Here is a 16786-nt window from a genome sequence, read left to right as displayed (position 1 = left end):
GTTTTGTTTGACAGACAGAGTTAGAAAGTGAGAGAGAAAGACAGAGAGAACGGTCTTCCTTCCGTTGGTTCACTCCCCAAATGGCTGCTACGGCCGGCGCGCTGCGCCAATCTGAAGCTAGGAACCAGGTGCTTCTCCTGGTCTCCCATGCGGGTGCAGGGCCCAAGCACTTGGGCCATCCTCCACTGCTTTCCTGGGACACAGCAGACAGCTGGACTGGAAGAGGGGCAACCAGGACAGAATCCGGTGCCCCAACCAGGACTAGAACCTGGAGTACCGGCGCCGCAGGCAGAGGATTAGCCTAGGGAGCTGCAGCGCTGGCAAGATGGTGGGTTTTATGTTGTATTTTTCACCACAGTTAAAAAGGAAAAGAGCCTGCTTTGTAGCTGGAATTCTGTTGCAATCCAACTAAACCATCACATTATCAAATCATTATATTGCTCTTCAAACAACAAAAGCAAATATTTTAATTCAGTTTCTTGGGAGAAGGTCATTTCATGCATTCAGGATTTCTCCATATACAAATACAGTTTCTGTTCGTATTTGTTTTATTTTCAGCATTCTGGGTATCTTGTGAACAGTTTTTGAAGAATTATGTCAAGGGTCATGTTTCATTCACTTTATTGAATTTCAAGGATGGATCAGCAAGTAAGCCCCCTGGACATCTCCAGTGACAAAATTGCAAGGGCCAAAAAGTAATCGAGAACTTGATATGCCTTAAAATGAAACAAAAATATCATCTTTAAATAATGCTGTCCACACCTTTAAACCTAACATTTAGTTTGCAGGACCAGACCAGCATTGGGATTTCCTGACAGTTGGTTTAATGAAAACATGACCAGTACAAGCAGCTCCTTAACCAGGCGCCTTGGCTGCCGCCAATTGGGCTGTCTTGATCCCTCTCCAGCCTCCACCCATCCCCATCTGGACCCTGCTCACTCTACAGCCAACAAGATTACTTGTCAGTAACACACACAGCAGTGCGCCCATGGGCTGCCCTCCCCGGCCACCCCAGAGCTCAGCACCCCAAGCCCCACATACCCAAGGCCTTTCTCATCTCCACCTTCCTCGGGTGGCTTCCTCCTCCCTGCTGAGCAGGCCTTCCTCTAGACCTAGGGCAGCTGGCATCCAGCACCACGTCTTCCTCTGTCAGTTAAAAGCCTCAGTTTCCCCATGTAGAAAACCATAGAAAACCAGAACCATATTGTGTCTGAGGTTGTTGCTTCCTTCTGTTCTCAGCCTCTGTGAGTGAATCTACCCCTCCCTTTCAAGGTATCCTGGCCTGTGGGTCTCAGACCTGGTTAAACTGAGGATGAGGAATGAAGGGCAACCTTTCCTAGCTGTGGCCACAGGACAGCACACCCTACAGGATGTGAATAGGTGCACTTCTCAACAAGAGGTAGTTAGACAGCAAGCTTGGAAGACACTGTTAAGCTAAGTCGAATAATTGTCAGGACTTCTCAGAGCACTTAATGGGATAATTTGCATTGTGAGAGCCCAGTTGTGTTTTTTTTTAATTTTTTTTTTTTTTTTGACAGAGTGGACAGTGAGAGAGAGAGACAGAGAGAAAGGTCTTCCTTTGCCGTTGGTTCACCCTCCAATGGCCGCCCCAGCCAGCGTGCTGTGGCCGGTGCACCGCGCTGATCCAATGGCAGGAGCCAGGTGCTTCTGGTCTCCCATGGGGTGCAGGGCCCAAGCACTTGGGCCATCCTCCACTGCACTCCCTGGCCACAGCAGAGAGCTGGCCTGGAAGAGGGGCAACTGGGACAGAATCCGGCGCCCCGACCAGGACTAGAACCCGGGGTGCCGGCGCCGCCAGGCGGAGGATTAGCCTAGTGAGCCGCGGCGCCAGCTCCAGTTGTGTTTTGATCCTAGAGCCCTCCATTGCCTTATCCCTCCCCCTCCAGGCATCTGGAAGGACACCAGTATTCTGCGAAATATCTTTTGGGAAACCCTGTGCCAGAGAGCACGAGAGCAGCTGATGAGAGACAAGGCTGCTGGGTTCTGACTTGTAGCCTCTCCTGCCCTGCTCCAAGGCTGCCTCAGGACCAGCAAGCTTGACCGTGGGCGTCATCGGCATGGCCTTGACCCCGGGTGTGCTACTCAGATCTCAGGGGCACTGCTCGTGAGCAGAACCACCTTGTCCTTAACCCAGGCAAAGGCTGAAAGCTTCTCCAACCCTCTGGAAACCTGCCTTCCTGGACTTACTTTGTTGTTGCAGTTAGCAGAACTTTACAGGGACCCTGGCCTATCATCTGGTGGAGAGCATGCCCAGCCATTCTTTTAAATGACCATAGAAGTCACTTAGGCCTTACAACTAATGCTCAAATTCCTGCCACGACTCATTTAGATACTGATGAATTTGGCCTTCTAAATAGTCCTGGTCTTAAGGGAGATGATATAAGAGGCCAAAAATTAGAGTTCCAAATGAAAAAAAAAATTGAGCTCATTTCTTTGAGAATTTCTTGTAGTTCATTCCAGATCAACACCCTTGGCACCAAGCCTTTGCTAAACTTTTCTGGTGTAAAATTGCCAGACCCAGGCAGTGCATAACCTACATAAACCCACCCCAAAGAATCATGAGGAGCCTATTAATGTATACGACTGTATAGCAGAAAGATTAATTTATCTGCCATCAACTAGCAGCTCATTCTTCCTGGGCATATTCCCCTCCAGGTTGCCTATTTGCCCTGAGTTTCAGAACGTCAGTGATAAGAATACTTATTTTAAGGACTGAGAATCAGAATGGTAAGTTAGGACATAAAGGACTGAGAGAAAGCCTTCCCTCCTGCCTGAGACATTAAAGCCCCTGGTTGACAGCTTTTCCCATGTAGATTGCCATTTCTTCCACATAACTCTGTTCTGGGGGCTTCTAATCTCTGAGGCCAGGGAGGCAGCAGCTGAGTCAGCTTTAAGAGAGAAAGCCAGAAGTTCCAGAATACGCAGTGCTTTAAATCAAAGGCCCCAAAGCACTTTTGCCAACTAATACATCATTTGTTTGTGCTACCTATCCTCTGAGCAGACAAGAGCTATCATTTGTGAAAAATCAGTTACCATTACTCTTAACTACATAGCAAAAACAAAAATATTCCTGGAGAAATATAATAAAAAGTTGTGTTAGGTGCATGGCAAGACTCACAAGAAAATAGGAGATATTTCCAGGGCCGTAGTAAAGAAGGCTCTAGAGGGGCTGATGTTGTGGCCCAGCATGTTAAGCTGCAGCCTGCAACACTGGCAGCCCATATGGGTGCCAATCGTGTCTCGGATGCTCCACTTCCAATCCAGCTCCCTGCTAAAGACCTGAGAACAGCGACAAAAGATGGCCCATGTGTTTGGGCCCTTGCCACCCACTTAGGAGACCCAAATGGAGTTCCAGGCTTCTGGCTTCAACCTGGCCCAGCCATGGCTATTTGCAGCCATTTGGTGAGTGAACCAGCAGATGGAAGATTCTCTCTCTCTCTCTCTCTCTCTCTCTCTCTCCATCCCTCCCTCCCTCTGTCTCTGTAACTTCATGACTTTCAAATAAATAAATCTTAACAGCAACAACAAAAAAAAAGGATCTAGAAATCAGAGAATCAGCTCACCCTGTAATTGTGGTTGTTCTGCATGAGATTTTCTGATCTCAGTAACCTAGAAGTTTGGTTTAACAATAGCCTTGCATGACCCCATAAAAGGTGAGAGTTGGAACTGAGTCTTCTGCCTAAAGTTGAGACCTTGAATGAAAGAACAGATTTTGTGTGTGTGTGTGTGTGTGTCCCTACAAATTCTTAACCTTGACCTCTCAGAGTTTTAGAATTCAAATGTATAACTCTTGGGTCCTGTTAATCATAATCCAAGAAAAAGTAGACGCAGTCAGTTTCAACCTGTTTATGGATGTGCAGGAGGAAATCTGAATCCATTAGCAGGTTTGTCTCTCAACCCAGATCTCCTAGGATTCCCAGAGGCAATGCAAACTACACATGAGCTCACAATCCAAACTTACCAAAACCCAAGGAATATTATTGCCCACGCTCGTTGGGAGAAATAACAGTTCTGTCTTTCTCCACATGGAACACAATGGAAGCAATGGAGAACCCAGCATTCCTGACAACAGAACAAGGACGCTGTAATTTTTAGAATGAGACATTTTTGAGTCTGGGGTTTCTGCTCACATCACAGCACTGGTAGGAATGTCTGCCTTGAAGCAAAACATACGCCTCACTTATCTGATTGAGGTATAGGGCTGTTAGAAATAAGCTAATTCGTGGTCCTCAAATGATGATTCACAGACCAGCAGGGTAAACATTCTTTGGGAACCTGCTAATGATGCAAGTGCCCTGTCCCAGACCTACTGGCGAGAAACTCAGAGCTTCAGCCCAGAAGTAGGGTTTAAGAATCCCCTTGGGAGACACTGATACTCAATCAAGTTGGAAACCACTGAGCTAATTAAAATTAGAGGGCAAGTGACCAGTTTTATTAATAGAGTACAGGTGTCCTCAGTATCCATAGAGGATCAGTTTCCGGACTCACACAGATACCAAAGTCTTTGATGCTCAAGTTCTTTATATAATGTGATGTAGGGTTTATATGCAACCAATGTACATTGTCCTGTGTACTTTAGATGACCTCTAGATGACTTAAAATATATAATATGCTGTAAATGCTATGCAAATAGTCGCCTTACTGTTATACAGTTTAGGAAAATATGGCAAGAAAAAAGATCTGTACATGTTCAGTACAGATGCATTTTTTTCTGAGTATTTTCTCTCTTGGTTGGTTGAATTCTTGGATGCAGAACCCACATATATGGAAAACTGACTGTGGTTATCTTGGGCTGTTCTCTTGGACTATATCAAGACAGCAGAGTTGCCTGGTGTCAGTCAGAGATGTGTCTTTCTTGCAGCAACAGAAGGCTGCTCATGTAAAAAGGACACAGAGACGCCAAATACAACTTACAAAGAATGGGGCCACTAAAATAACTCCCGTTTTATCCTACTTCTCAGGCCGTGAGATACGAGCTTTCACAGCTCAGCCTGTAGCCAACTCTTGTCACAGAGTGAAGAGACAGAAAAGATAAGAAAGACGAAGTAAAGTGGAGGATTTCTCAAGATGATAGAGACAAAGCAGGGGACGTGGGCCAGTAGCCAGGCAGTGTCCTCCTGTAGCTTGTTGACCTGGCTCATGCCTAAACTCGGGATTTATAGAGCCAAGGTGGCTGTCACCTACAGGAGGGAGAGGTGCCCATGTGAGAATTTGTATATGGTATCCTGAATTCCATTGCACAAGACCATTACCGTGGAGTTAGCAGGGAAACGAAAAGGCAAGGACTAAAACCTATAATACAAAAGCAAAACTCCGATACTCCCAGAGGGGACAGAATAATAAGCAAAATAAGTTCATTAAGTGCCTCATTTCACCTTAATTTTTAAAATAATTGTTGGAGAGAGTGTTACAGACAGCCAAGGGTTGAAGTTGCCTCATAAGCCAGAATACTTAAACTTTAGGCAATGGGCTTACATTTTCTTACTACTCTATTTATACCATGCTAACTACATCTTCTTTTTTATTTTTTTATTTTTTATGTGAAAGGCAGTATAACAGAGAGAGAGGGAGAGGCAGACTCTCCTTTGGTTCACTCCCCAGAGGCCATGACAGTAGGGGCTGGGACTGGGACAGGCCAGAGCCAGGAGCCAGGAGCCAGAATTCCATCACGGTTCCCACATGGGAGGCAAGGGCCCAAGTATTTGGACCATCTTCTGCTGCCTTCCCAGTTTGTTAGCAGGAAACTGAACCAAAAGTGGAGCAGCCAGGATTTGAACCAGCACCCTTATATGGGATGCCAGCATAGCAGGAAGCGGCTTAACTTCCTACTCCACAACACGAGCCCCTCTAACTACATCTTTTTATCTTCCAAATCACCATTTCCAACAGCAACTTAAGGGGTACAATTGACTCAATGAGAACTTGTCAGTAATATTTCAATTTGATAAGATTCTATCTGGTCTGTTCTGATTTTCTTTTATCCATACAATGCTCTGGGCCCCATTTCCTGGCTCTGCTTCCAGTTCTGGCTTCCTGGAGGTCCCTGCCCTCTATGTGTGATACCCAGATTGAGTTCCAGCCTCCTGACTTTGGCCTGGTCCAGCCTGTCTATTGTGTGCATTTAGGGAATGAATCAATGGAAAGGAAATCTCTTTCTCATTCTCTCTCTCATTCTCTCTCTCTTTCTCTCTCTCTCTCTGTCTCTCCCTCCCTTCCTCCCTTCCTCCCCCCTCCCTCCCTCTTCTTTCTCCCTCTTCCCCTTCAAATAAATAAAAATAAAAAAGAAGAAAAACATCCTCAGCTTTGCCCCCCACACTGCCATTGATTCCTACCACGTTATGTTTATAAGGTTTGTTGAAGAGCTTTCCTTTTAAATGTTTTATTAAGAATCTCTTCAACCTGATCTCTCTTCTTTCTTCCCCCTCCGAATCAAGAAGGAGCTTGAACCGTCCATCATCTGCAAAGAAGGAAAGTGAGCCCAGCCAAGTCTGAGCTTGGTAGCTGATTCTAGCTTGCAATTTTAGTTGGAACTAAAGACTTTCTAGTCACACTAGTTCCGAACAAAAAATCATCCAATTTGTCTTTTTTTAAATTATATATTTTGAAAGGCAGATGGAAAGGCGAAGAGAAGTCTCTCATTTCCTGGTTCACTCCTCCAAATACTTGCACCAGCTGAGGCTGGGCCAGTTCGAAGCCAGGAATCCAGAATGCCATCTGTATTCCCCACTTGGGTAGCAGGTATCTCCCAACTTCTTGAGCCGTCACCTGTGGCCTCCCAGGGAAGCCGGATGGGAAATGGGGTCATGACTTGAACCAGGCATTTCAGCGTGGGATGTGGCCTGTCCAAAGCAGAGTCTTAACTACTGTGCTAAAAACCCACCCCTGCAATTTGCCCTTCAGTGATGATTAAGTGTGCTACAAAAAAGCACAGCCTTTATGAAGTCCAAAAGTGGATTTGCCGTCTGTGAGGTTCCGAGGGCAGGGCTGACTGGCGATCTGTTGGAGTGGCTTTAATGGGCAAGATGTGCCAGGGCGTGGACTGCGTGTGGAGGGGTGGTGTACTCTTAGACCAAGGAGGCTGCAGATGAGAAGCAGAGGATGTGGAAGGAACAAGACTGCACCGGGGAGGCAGGCGTGTACACAGTGAAGGGGAGAATGAGGTGCAGAGGTGAAGCCACCTCCAACAGGCTTTGTGGGAGGTGGGGACGGTTTGCATTTTGTTCTGTGAACCGTGGGAAGCCACTGTGGGTTTTAACTAAAGAAGCGACCACTGAGTTGTGTGTTTTTAAGGCCACTCTGTGTGCAGCAACACTGCAGTGGAGCTGCAGGCTTGGGGGAGATGCGGGCTATTGCTCTGACCTGGAGCAACTTGGCCTTGTTCTCAGAGCACGTTTTTGCATGGTCCGCGTGTGCTGGCCATGGCACACGGATTTGAGCCACTCACAGGCAGCCCATCCAGCCTCACTGTCTGGAGCAATGCATCTCTGGACTTCAAGCTGAACCTGTGTGGATCACATTTTTCCAAAGCTCTCTCGCCTTCCTAAGGAAAGCTCTCTTGACCACCAGGAGCAGGCTGGTGGTGCACGGGTTTGAAGCAATGGGAAGACTTGTTCCTTATTCCTGCCGAAACTAGCCAGACCCCCAGCTCATGAGGCCAGATTGGAAGCGCCTAATTCCTGTTTATCTGAATGGGGTGGTGTTTTTCCAGAAACCCCAGCACCCAGCTTAAGAGTGGGGAATCTGGATTGTAAACTAGTTCCACTTGGATTCATAGTTAGTAAGTATTAGGTTGGGCACTACCTTTTGACTTCCCCTCTAGGTCTGGTGCATTGCAGGATGTAGAACAGATATTCAATAAACTCTCAATGAGGTCAATCAAACAGCACCCCCAGAGAGCATGGGCCACTTGTGCTATACTCCCTGGCCAGTGTCCTGCGTGGCAAATCATAGTGCTGCTGACTCCCATGAAGCTCCTGGCCACTCTCAGTCCCCCGGTCACTGTCTGGACAGAAGCTTCCTGTTTCATTCTCTTGATGAATCGCTGGCTTCTTGGCACCTCTGTCTGGAGATTATCATCCATCACATCCTGGATGTGAGAGATGTAATCAAGGCAAGCGGCTGACAGGAGGAAAGAGAAAGCATACTGCCGCCAGGCACGCTGTGCGCCCTTGCTGTCGCTTTTGGCCAGCGGGCTGCTCGTCATGACTCAATTCCTGCAGGGTGGCTGCTCTTGCTCCATTTGACAGACAATGACATTGGAGCTCAGGAAGGTCAAGGGACTTGGCAAATCGTCACTTCAGGAGAAGGCGGGACTGGGCTCACAGTGGACCACCGTGCTGTGTTGTGTGCAGGGAGAGAGAGGCCGATGGCACTGAGAAGACAACTTCATAGCCAGCGTCTTTGCTATGCGCACTGCCCGCAGCACCCTTGTCAGTGTCCACCTATGTCCCCAAACATCCTGCTCCCTCTCTCATGGCACTCCCTACTGTCCTAAGGGAAGGGATGTGCTCCAAATCATTGTCCCCAGCGCCTTGGTCCTCCCTCCAATTTCCAGGCATTTCCTGTTTGAACGAAATTCACGACCTCTTGGATGATGAGAAATCATCACTGGGCAGTGGTAGCCGTCCCCAGGGAGTTCCTGCAGGAGTTCTGAGCTGGGGTGACTGAGTGAGCAAAGCCATGGCCGCGTGCTTCCCAAAGGTCCTCATCAGCGTCCCACAGCAGCAGGAAGTGGAGGCAGGAGAAACGACAGCCTGAACCCCCAGAGGCCTTTGCTCCGCCTCTTCAGTTAACACAATTAACACAATAAGCACAATGCTGTGCTCCAGATGACCCAGCAGTGGTCCCCTGGCTGGGGTTAACAGAACCTCTGGTCAATATCCTGTCTCTTCCTACAGAGATGATGTTACAGATAATGCTGGGGAGCGTGACAGCATGGGGCTTGGAGCCGCGATGAGGTTCCAGAATGATCACCAAATAAGAGAAGCTAGATGCTGGGTAGGGAGAGGTGAGGCAGAGCTGGACACCAGCTGGGCAGCCAGGCTGCGGGCAGTGCCCGAGCTCTCACCCCCAAAGTAGCAGACCGGACACAGAGTCGGGGATGTGACATGAGCTGCGGGTTCACAGATGTCCTTCAAAGAGGAGCACGCTATGTGGGGAGCCAAAATTCTGATAACAAACTTAGGTTTAGGGAGAGAATCCCCCAAGACACAGTAGAGTCACAGTAGACAGGGACCGAAGTGCCATGTGAGAGACTCTAAGGCAAATTAGCTCTCAGGGCTTCCCTTTTACTAGAAGGCTGCACAAGCTGAGGCCAAGGCCAAAGAGAAGCTGCTTCCCGCCACACTGTCCTGCCCTGGGTCCTCTTGCATGTTAGAAAGCTCCCCCAACCACTCGCCAGCCCAGGAAGTCCACAGGTCACTTTTTTAACCCCTAAATGTCCACGCCCTGAAAGAAATCTCTAAACATTCCTGCTCTGTCGCTTTGTGTCAGGAACTGGTCTGTCCAGCTATCACCTTCTCCCTCCATGGAAGCGCTTTGGGGCCAGTGACCGTTAAAGGACCTGCCATACCTGACTCACCTCTGTAATGCTCCTCACCCTCCCTCATGCAGCCATGCCTAATAAGGATGGGTGAATGATTGGGTGCGTGAATGACTGGATGAATGAATCAGTTTGCAAGACAGCCACATGCGGGAAGAGATGCCTCTCTCTATGGAATGACAGTAGACACAACCAAGAATGCAGTCCTCAGCCTGGGCCACGTTCTACCTAACCAGACTCCTCTGTATAGAAAGATGGGTCGTGCACTGATACAAACGGCCTGGCTTTGGGCCATTGCCATGGTAATCATAGCCACATTACTGAGATACTGAGCGCAGCCTCTTAGAAAGCAGGTAGCCAGAGCTCCACTGATCTGTTCTTTTTTTTTTTTTCTTTTTTTCCAGATTATCAAGGAGGTCCCTCCACCCCCTGCTGAGGAGAGTGAGGTAAGTGACCAAGTGGGCAGGGTGGCAGAGTCGGGGGAAGGGAAGGGAGATGAGCTGGCTGGGCTGGCTGGATGCTTTGTCCCCTGCAGAGCAGAGCTGAGCCAGGCAGCCCCCCACCCCCCGTATGTAAAGTAGCGGGGGAGAGAAGCCTTTGGCCCTTTCCTAACCAGGGATGAATACAAACTGAACGAAAGTAGCAGCCAAAGATGGGGTGGTTTAGGCTTTGCTAATCCTCTGGTCACTGTCAGGAGAACTGCACTGCCCAGATGCAGTTCCCACCAATTTGGAAGCTCCAGTGCCAATCCAGTAACTTAACGGGACCGAAGACAGGAATATGGAGGAAGTTGCAAGTTCTCGTCCTCATCCCTATAGCCTGCTGTGTGCAAATCAAGCACCAACCCTTCACCCTTCCTCTTCCCAACACCTTAGTCAAGTTTCCTGCATCAAGAAAAAAATGATGATTTAATTCAAAATTCCATGTGGCTCTTGAGTCCTGTGCCATATGCAAGTAAGCCAAGGGATTTAATGGCTGCAATCAATTAAAACACATCTTGTTGGAATGCTGACTTTCTGCCCAGAAATCAAGGGAGGAAATTACATGGCTGTGCAGAGGCAGGAATTAAAAAAAGAAAAAAGAAAAAAAGAAAGACTTCTTTACATCTACAAAAGCTTTTCCTTAATCCTTTAGGAGAAGGTACCTGGCTAGCTCCAAGGTTCCAATCTGGCTTTGTTTCTGTTATGTGCAGCTGTCTCTTAGACTCTCAAAGAAAAACAGGGCGAGCACTCCCTTGGTGGGGCTGCTGTGTTTGGCCTGAAGTGAGGAATGTTCCTCCCTCATTGTGTCAGAGACCTTCTTGCTCTTTCTTCTGGTGCTCACTCTGCAGTTGCTTTTAGGAGGTAACGGGACAGGCACTGGAGCCCAAGTCCTCCAGGGGGTTCAGGGACAAGACCAAGGGGATCTGCTTCACCCTAGATGTCGGCAGAGGGCCCGGCACACGGTACAAGCACAATAAATATTTGCAGAATGAAGTACTGTACCCAAAAACACAACTTTGGAGCAGAAAAAAAAAAAAAAAAAAAGAAGGGGGTGGTCCAAATCAGAAAACCATCTGGAAAGAATGGCTAACAGCAAAGAAAGACAGTAGATGAGGTTTTTGCTTTTTTTTTCTCCAATTTTGCTTATTTTTCTAGAAGTTGTACTTTCACCAGAAGAAAGCAAACCTGGTTCCTGAAACTGAAGGGCAGCCTTGGCTACTTGAGATTGACAGGGTAGCATTAGGCTTTATGGAACTTCCGGGCTGGCCAGGGACAGGCTACCTACAGGCTGTGTGATTGCCTCAGCATGTGTGTGGGCCCAAGGGGTCCTTGGCCCTGTGAGTTAGGCAGCCTAATCTCCTTCCCACTGTGTTTTGGCAGAGGGGGAAAAAAAAGGAAGGAAGAAATCCCACAGAAACAGATAACGTCACTTAGCCCATGCAAGGCATTTTATGGAATGCTCTGAAAATCAGGATGAACCCAGACAACCTCCTCCTGCCCAGCTCCCTGTGTTCGAAACATGCCAGTGCTCCAAGCACAGCTCGTGTGCTACACACAGTGTCCCTTCACCAGTCAATTCCCCGTTCCTCCTCCCCAGGGCATTCCCAGGGTGTTTTATTGGCTCTGCCTTCTGTGTCAAAGTTTAGCTACTTGAAAGTCAGCATCTATATCTAATTCACCTTTGACCTAGCCTCAAAAAGCTTCATACAATTAATAGCTATCTAATCCAATTAATAGCAATATGAAGTCAGACGTTCTCCGTCATATATGTGAACAATTAAGCGCTGGCTCACTCCCTAAAAGGCCTCAACAGCTGGAGCTGGGCCGATCCAAAGCAAGGAGCTAGGATCCACGTGGCTGGCAAGGGCCCAAACATGGGCCGTCTTTCTGCTGCCTTCCCAGGCACAATAGCAGAGAGCTGGATTGGAAGCCAAGCAGCCAGGACTCAAACTGGCACATTGAACGGGGATGCTAACAAAACGACTGTTAACTTAACCTGCTGCGCAACAATGCCAGCCCTCTTCATGTATTTGCCTGCAGGGTTCATGTGTTTATTTGTTTATGTATTTATTGGTGAGGCAGAGAGACTGATAGACAGAGAGTGCCCATCTTCTGGTTCACTCCCCACATGCCTGCAATAGCCTATTGCAATGCCTCCAATAGCTCCCTCCTGGAAGCCAGGAGCACAACCTAGATCTCCCATGTGGTTGGCAGCAACCCAATTGCTGCTGCCTCCTGGAGTCTACATTAGCAAGAAGCTGAAGCCAGGAGCCAGAGCCAGGTATCAAACTCAGTTACTCAATGTATGTAGGCATATGACCAATATATGTAAGCATACTAACCAGTGTCTTAATTGCTAGGTCAAATGCCCACCCCACCTGCAGTTTTCCTACTTAACCACACTGCTTTGGCTAGACTGGGATAGACAGATTGCTGATGAAAAATAAAACATTGCCTTCCTGGAGGCTAGAGCCCACCACTCCCTCTCATTTCTCTTTGAAACCCTCTGTCTTTATCAGTTAAACAGAATGTCAGAAGTAAATCAAGAAACTACCCAAATGAGAGACCTGGATAATAAAAGTTTAAACATCACACTTTTTAGCATCAGGGGAATTAAGGCCTTAGGATCTGATCTGGGGGCACTGGGAAAGTCAAAAGCAATGGAAGTGAAAGGCACGTTAAGTAACCATCGTGTTTTTTTAACCCCTCTGTTAGCATAAACTATCTTTTTTTAAATTTTTTATTTAGTAAATATAAATTTTCAAAGTACAGTTAATGGATTACAATGGCTCCCCCCCCATAATTTCCCTCCCACTCACACCCCTCCCGTCTCCCGCTCCCTCTCCCATTCCATTCACATCAAGATTCATTTTCAATTATCTTTATATACAGAAGATCAATTCAGTATATATTAAGTAAAGATTTCATCAGTTTGCACCCACACAGAAACACAAAGTGTAAAATACTGTTTCAGTACTAGTTATAGCATTACTTCACATTGGACAACACACTAAGGACAGATCCCACATGAGAAGTAAGTACACAGTGACTCCTGTTGTTGACTTAACAATTTGACACTCTTGTTTATGGCGTCAGTAATCTCCCTAGGCTCTAGTTATGAGTTGCCAAGGCTATGGAAGCCTTTTGAGTTCGCCGATTTCGATCTTATTCTGACAGGGTCATAGTCAAAGTGGAAGTTCTCTCCTCCCTTCAGAGAAAGGTACCTCCTTCTTTGATGGCCCCGTTCTTTCCCCTGGGATCTCGCTCACAGAGATCTTCCATTTAGGTCTTTTTTTTTTTTTTTTTTTTCCAGGGTGTCTTGACTTTCCATGCCTAAAATACTCCCATGGGCTCTTCAGCCATATCCAAGTGCCTTAAGGGCAGATTCTGAGGCCAGAGTGCTATTTAGGACATCTGCCATTCTATGAGTTTACTGTGTATCCCGTTTCCAATGATGGATTGTTCTCTCCCTTTTTGATTCTATCAGCTAGTATTAGCAGACACTAGACTTGTTTGTGTGATCCCTTTGACTCTTAGACCTATCAGTGTGATCAATTGTGAACTAAAGTTGATCACTTGGACTAGTGAGATGGCATTGTACATGCCACCTCGATGGGATTGTATTGGGATCCCCTGGCATGATTCTAACTCCACCATTTGGGGCAAGTCCGATTGAGCATGTCCCAAATTGTACGTCTCCTCCCTCTCTTATTCCTACTCTTATATTTAACAGGGATCATTTTTCAGTTAAATTTAAACACCTAAGAATAATTGTGTGTTAATCACAGAGTTCAACCAATAGTACTAGAACAAAACAAAGAGAAAATATTAAAATGGATAAAGTATTACATTGTACATCAACAGTCAGGACAAGAGCTGATCAGGTCACTGTTTCTCATAGTGTCCATTTCACTTCAACAGGTTTCCCCTTTGCTGCTCAGTTAGTTGTCGCCGATCAGGGAGAACATATGATATTTGTCCCTTTGGGACTGACTTAATTCACTCAGCATAATGTTTTCCAGATTCCTCCATCTTGTTGCAAATGACCGGATTTCATTCTTTTTGACTGCTGTATAGTATTCTATAGAGTACATGTCCCATAATTTCTTTATCCAGTCTACTGTTGATGGGCATTTGGGTTGGTTCCTGGTCTTAGCTATTGTGAATTGAGCTGCAATAAACATTAATGTGCAGACAGCTCATTTGTTTGCCAATTTAATTTCTTTTGGGTAAATTCCAAGGAGTGGGATGGCTGGGTTGAATGGTAGGGTTATATTCAGGTTTCTGAGGAATCTCCAGACTGCCTTCCATAGTGGCTTAACCAGTTTGCATTCCCACCAAGAGTGGGTTAGTGTCCCTTTTTCCCCACATCCTCTCCAGCATCTGTTGTTGGTAGATTTCTGAATGTGAGCCATTCTAACTGGGGTGAGGTGAAACCTCATTGTGGTTTTGATTTGCATTTGCCTGATTGCTAGTGATCTTGAACATTTTTTCATGTGTCTGTTGGCCATTTGGATTTCCTCTTTTGAAAAATGTCTATTGAGGTCCTTGGCCCATCTCTTAAGTGGGTTGTTTGTTTTGATGTTGTGGAGTTTCTTGATTTCTTTGTAGATTCTGGTTATCAACCCTTTATCTGTTGCATAGTTTGCGAATATTTTTTCCCATTCTGTTGGTTGCCTCTTTACTTTCCTGACTGTTTCTTTTGAAGTACAGAAACTTCTCAATTTGATGCAATCCCAAATGTTAATTTTGGCTTTGACTGCCTGTGCTTCTGGGGTATTTTCCAAGAAGTCTTTGCCAGTACCTATATCTTGCAGAGTTTCTCCAATGCTCTCTGATAATTTGATGGTGTCAGGTCGTAGATTTAAGTCTTTAATCCATGTTGAGTAAATTTTTGTGTAAGGTGAAAGGTAAGGGTCTTGCTTCATGGTTCTGCACATGGAAATCCAATTTTCCCAGCACCATTTATTGAATAGACTGTCCTTACTCCAGGGATTGGTTTTAGATCCTTGATCAAATATAAGTTGGCTGTAGATGTTTGGATTGATTTCTGGTGTTTCAATTCTGTTCCACTGGTCTATCCATCTGTGTCTGTACCAGTACCATGCTGTTTTGATAACAACTGCCCTGTAGTGTGTCCTGAAATCTGGTATTGTGATGCCTCCGGCTTTGTTTTTGTTGTACAAGATTGCTTTAGCTATTCGAGGTCTCCTGTGTCTCCATATGAATTTCAGCATCATTTTTTCCAGGTCTGAGAAGAATGTCTTCAGTATTTTGATTGGTATTGCATTGAATCTGTAAATTGCTTTTGGGAGAATGGACACTTTGATGATATTGATTCTTCAAATCCATGAGCATGGAAGATTTTTCCATTTCTTGGTATCCTCTTCTATTTCTTTCTTTAAGGTTTTGTAATTTTCATCATAGAGATCCTTAATGTCTTTGGTTAAGTTTATTCCAAGGTATTTGATTGTTTTTGTAGCTATTGTGAATGGGATTGATCTTAGAAGTTCTTCCTCAGCCGTGGCATTGCCTGTGTATACAAAGGCTGTTGATTTTTGTGTATTGATTTTATATCCTGCTACTTTGCCAAACTCTTCTATGAGTTCCAATAGTCTCTTAGTAGAGTTCTTTGGATCCCCTAAATAAAGAATCATATCATCTGCAAAGAGGGATAGTTTGACTTCTTCCTTCCCAATTTGTATCCCTTTAATTTCATTTTCTTGCCTAATAGCTCTGGCTAAAACTTCCGGAACTATATTGAATAGCAGTGGTGAGAGTGGGCATCCCTGTCTGGTACCAGATCTCAGTGGAAATGCTTCCAACTTTTCCCCATTCAATAGGATGTTGGCCGTGGGTTTTTCATAAATTGCTTTGATTGTATTGAGGAATGTTCCTTCCATACCCAGTTTGTTTAGAGTTTTCATCATGAAAGGGTGTTGTATTTTATCAAATGCTTTCTCTGAATCTATTGAGATAATCATATGGTTTTTCTTCTGCAGTCTGTTAATGTGGTGTATCACGTTGATTGTTTTTGCGCACATTGAACCATCCCTGCATGCCAGGGATAAATCCCACTTGGTCTGGGTGGATGATCTTTCTGATGTGTTGTTGCATTCTATTGGCCAGAATTTTATTGAGGATTTTTGCATCTATGTTCATCAGGGATATTGGTCTGTAATTCTCTTTCAATGCTGCATCTTTTTCCAGCTTAGGAATTAAGGTGATGCTGGCTTCATAGAAAGAATTTGGGAGGATTCCCTCTTTTTCGATTGTTCTGAATAGTTTGAGAAGAATTGGAGTTAGTTCTTCTTTAAATGTCTGGTAGAATTCAGCAGTGAATCCATCTGGTCCTGGGCTTTTCTTTGTTGGGAGGGCCTTTATTACTGTTTCAATTTCTGTCTCAGTTATGGGTCTGTTTAGGTTTTCGATGTCTTCCTGGTTCAATTTAGGTAGGTTGCATGTGTCCAGGAATCTATCCATTTCTGATAGGTTTCCCTGTTTACTGGCATACAAGTCCTTGTAGTAATTTCTGATGATTCTTTTTATTTCTGTGGTGTCTGTTGTTACGTTTCCTTTTTCATCTCTGATTTTATTGATTTGGGTCTTCTCTCTTCTTTTTTTAGTTAGTTGGGCCAACGGGGTGTCAATTTTTTTTTTTTTTTTTTCAAAAAACCAGCTCCTCGTTTGGCTGATTTTTTGTAATTTTTTTTGGATTCAATCCTGTTGATTTCTTCTCTGA

General features: G+C 45.6%; 1 protein-coding gene across 1 annotated transcript in view; it reads left to right on the top strand.

Moving 5' to 3' along the window:
- ANTXR1 (ANTXR cell adhesion molecule 1) overlaps positions 1–16786 on the top strand; it is a 241179-nt gene that overhangs the window by 144601 nt on the left and 79792 nt on the right. Inside the window, exon 14 of the mRNA XM_002709824.6 lies at positions 9967–10008. Within this exon, the coding sequence (XP_002709870.1) occupies positions 9967–10008 (42 nt within the window). The remainder of the gene's footprint in view (positions 1–9966; positions 10009–16786) is intronic.

The sequence above is a fragment of the Oryctolagus cuniculus genome, chromosome 2 (genome assembly GCF_051225735.1).
Source record: "Oryctolagus cuniculus isolate XC-2025 breed Fujian yellow rabbit chromosome 2, ASM5122573v1, whole genome shotgun sequence".
NCBI lineage: Eukaryota > Metazoa > Chordata > Mammalia > Lagomorpha > Leporidae > Oryctolagus > Oryctolagus cuniculus.
This window is presented reverse-complemented; position numbering and strand designations above follow the sequence as displayed.